At 45.2% G+C, this 3,577-nt stretch overlaps 1 protein-coding gene across 1 annotated transcript; it reads left to right on the top strand.

The window, feature by feature from the left end:
- Positions 1 to 683: 683 nt before the first annotated feature.
- Positions 684 to 2,437, top strand: LOC117400943 (baculoviral IAP repeat-containing protein 5). The gene is made up of 4 exons (XM_034001304.3): positions 684 to 958; positions 1,388 to 1,497; positions 1,812 to 1,929; positions 2,048 to 2,437. The coding sequence occupies exons 1-4, from the start codon at positions 833 to 835 to the stop codon at positions 2,177 to 2,179; spliced, it is 486 nt and encodes a 161-aa protein (XP_033857195.3). The 5' UTR covers positions 684 to 832; the 3' UTR covers positions 2,180 to 2,437.
- Positions 2,438 to 3,577: the final 1,140 nt, after the last annotated feature.

Genomic DNA, 3,577 nt, shown 5'->3' with positions numbered 1-3,577 from the left:
CAAACGAGCAAGATGGGCTGAATGACCTCCTCTCGTTTGTAAACTTTCTTATGTTCTAAAAAGAAGTTCCTGGCGGTCGGTCTGTGTGTCAGTCTGTCAAATACATTTTCTGTTGCTGTTTTTAACAGCGACTCTCAAACCCAAACCCAAAGTTACTTTTTCAGAACACTTCTCTTTCGCAAAGTTGAGTAAAACAGTTACTTACCGGAGCGCGATTGTCCAGCGTTGCTGTCCCCGGCGTGTCCACCATGTTAGGATGTGTTTGTTTTTGTTTTTGATTTCCAGCCGAGGACACACAAGTTACTTTGTCACCTTACTTCAAAATAAAAGCAAAAAATATATATAAACGCACACGTTAAATAACGAACAAATAAAAACCACACACAAGCTTAATTGCAGTGCCTGTTATTAGCACGGCGTTGATATTGTTGAATTGCAAGTCTAGATCAACATTAGACGCAGGCGGGTCGTTGTGTTGTGTTGCTTTTTCCGGATGTGGCGCATGAGACTGAACGCTAACACTTTCGTGCACAAGCTGAATGCGCGTCACCGACTCCAATCAATCAATCAATCAATCAATCAGTCAATCAATCAATCAATCAATCAATCAGCGAACCGACTCAAAAACGTGTGGAACCCCAAAAGCTTTTTAAGACAGACGGCTTCTGCTGTGGTCTGTTTTTTCACCGTTTATGATTTCCGTTTTTGAAGTTCGGTGGGCTCAGGTTCGGTTCGGTTCGGTTTCCTGAAGAAGCGGTCGGTGTTGCAGTGTTAATCCTCCCTGTGTGCCGGTCGGGTTTTCTCGTTGTTTAGTTTTTTTGACACCCTCGAAATGTCGGCCTCGGGTATCCGCAGCTCAACCCTCCTGCTTTACCAGGAGATGTATCGCTTCGAAAAACGGCTTCAGACTTTCACGGACTGGCCGTTTACAGAGGGCTGCCAGTGTACCCCAGAGAAGGTACCATTTAAAACAATCAAACAAATACAGCGTGTTAATAATTCCTATTGTAGTATTCACTTTAATTATTTAAATCGTGTTGAATACATGTTATCAAATCGTTAACAACGTGCTCCGCGTTTAATGTTTGTTTGTATTTTAAGACATCCAGCTGAACAAGCACGTGTGATGCGGCGTAGTTCATTAAACATAAGTGTGTGTTTTTAATCCCACCTAATCCACAATGAAGGCCGATGATAAACATGTATTTTCACGCTAAAATGACTTAATTTAGTATTGACAAGTCCGCCCGAAACGATTCTTCTGTAATGTCGGTTTACAAATAAGTTTCTAGTAATTGATGTGCATGGCCAGGGAGGTTGTCCCTCTACTCTGCTCACAAATCTGTCTCCAGCCCACGCTGTGTGTCACGCCGTGTCTCCCCACCAGATGGCGCTGGCCGGGTTCGTGCACTGCCCGAGCGAGAACGAGCCCGACGTGGCGCGCTGCTTCTACTGCCTGAAGGAGCTGGAGGGGTGGGAGCCGGACGATGACCCCTGGTGAGACCCTTCCCTACCGTCCCTACCCCACCCCATTCCTGCCTGTGCGCGTCGATCCCAGGGCATGCTGCTGGAACAGCGCTCTCCTCAAAGTCCAAGATACTTTTATTGGCATTACTACATCCTTAAGTATTGCCAAAGCAATTGCAAAATGAAATACAAACAGTCTATATAAAAAAGATACACAAATACTGAAATAAAACCGACACGCATAGGTACCTATTTGTACGTGCGCGTCCTGTAAGGATAATACGAGCAGATCGCCCCTAGTGGCGTCTCGGCTCATTACACTGTAATCTCTCTCTCGCTGTCAGGCACGAACACTCCAAGCGCTCCCTGAACTGTGGATTCCTGAGACTGAAGCAGGATTTCGAGGAACTGTCGCTGGTGGACTTCTTCATACTGGAGCAGGAGAGGCTGTGCATCTATATTGTGAGTGAACTGCGTTGAACCACTGATAAAACACACAACTACAGGGCAGTAACCTGCATGACTGCTTCTGCATTGATCTACTGACCTGTCTCTGTGTCTGTCTCTCTCTGTCTCTCAGCGTAAAGCTGGGGATCAGCAGATCCTCCGGTTCCAGGAGCAGATAGACTCGACTCGGACCATCCTTGTTAACCATTTCAGCACTGTGGACCCCCACAGACCTGGGCTGAGGGGCTGGGGGAGCCAGAGCTGAGCCCCAACTCTGTCCCTCCTCAAGGACTCCTGCAGCGTCCGCCCTGCGATGCATTGCCAGCTTCCTCGGGTATCTGCAGGGTGAAGCGTGCCTGGACAGCATGGGGAAACACGGACTGAGCAACTGGACTTGATGATGATGATGATTATATGTATTTAATATAAATGTAAACCTATGTAATGTCAAGGACTTTGTCTGCAATGTCTTACACATTTTTAAAGATTTAATATTTTATTAAAGAGATCTTTTTTTTTTTTATCCTGTCTTGGTTTGTTAGTCTGTAATTAAATCTCAGAGGTTCATCACTGTGTCAATAATCTAGATTGGTCTACGTGCCCCCTGTTGAAGTAACTTGACATTTCCATCATATTCACTGATTAAATTCACTCCTTTTCAGCCTGTACTACTCTACTTCACCAGTAGGTGTCTCTGTGGCACCACTATTCAATCCTCTTTTTTTTCCCCCTTGGTTCGTTATACTTTCACCAGTAACTTTCAACGATGTTCACGAGCATGAGGGTCAACACTATATAAAAATATAGGGGTGCTTGCTTACCGTGTCAGGTGCATGGGGGGCGAGGTACTTCCTGCAAAATTCTAATCGACTGCCATTTGTGCAAATAGTTGACCATTTTTTTGTGTTCAAATTACAGCAGAAGATGTAGATCTATCTGTACATTTGAAGAATACAGGTAGTCTGGAAACTAATCTAGACTTGTGTTACTAAGCTGCTAGTTTAGCAAAGTGTAATAAAGCATGGTAAGGTATAGAGAAGCATTGTAAAGTGCAGAGGTATGGTAGAATGTATTTTTTAAAAAAAAACATGCTCTACCAAACTTTATAAACTCTTCCCACAGTTAAAGCACAGAGCGGTATTGTAAAGCACAGTATTACACTCTGCTGAACTTTTCCAAGGCTCTGTGCGGAGGCTGGCTGGTGTGCATCACACTCACACTGACAGAGAGCGCAGGTTTATCACAGATACGATTCTCACTGTGGATGAACAGCAGGGGCTGAAACAACACCCACCTCTTGGGATTCTGCCTTCTCAAGTTTGCCTTAAAAATATCTCTGCTTTGTCCAATTCTCTAAAACAAACAGACATTTAGCAGCGATTCACAGCTCTTCTGTGCCCCCAGACGGCCCCTCAATAATTTCTTGTATTCTTCAGGTTTTTGTGGAGGGAAGGGACAGCAGGGTGCAGGGTGATCTCTGACCCCTGACAGATGGCACAGAAGCCCCACCCACTCCTCCCACCAACTGTTGCCGTAGTAACATCTGCCATTCACTCAACCACCTTGCACAGGCTGTTCAGAGAGAGAGGGAGGGAGGCACATAAGATACAGGTAGGTAGGCAAGCAGACAGGGATACTGACAGATAGACAGATAGACAGACAG

The sequence above is a fragment of the Acipenser ruthenus genome, unplaced genomic scaffold (genome assembly GCF_902713425.1).
Source record: "Acipenser ruthenus unplaced genomic scaffold, fAciRut3.2 maternal haplotype, whole genome shotgun sequence".
NCBI classification, from domain to species: Eukaryota; Metazoa; Chordata; class Actinopteri; order Acipenseriformes; family Acipenseridae; genus Acipenser; species Acipenser ruthenus.
The sequence above is the reverse complement of the archived record's forward strand: the minus strand, read 5'-3'. Positions and strand labels throughout refer to the sequence as shown.

Excerpts from the sequence above, each read along its gene's own strand:
- LOC117400943 (XM_034001304.3), top strand. The coding sequence starts at position 833 with ATGTCGGCCTCGGGTATCCGCAGCTCAACCCTCCTGCTTTACCAGGAG. Across the intron at positions 959-1,387 it reads GCCAGTGTACCCCAGAGAAG|ATGGCGCTGGCCGGGTTCGT; the intron begins GTACCATTTAAA and ends TCTCCCCACCAG. Across the intron at positions 1,498-1,811 it reads GAGCCGGACGATGACCCCTG|GCACGAACACTCCAAGCGCT; the intron begins GTGAGACCCTTC and ends TCTCGCTGTCAG.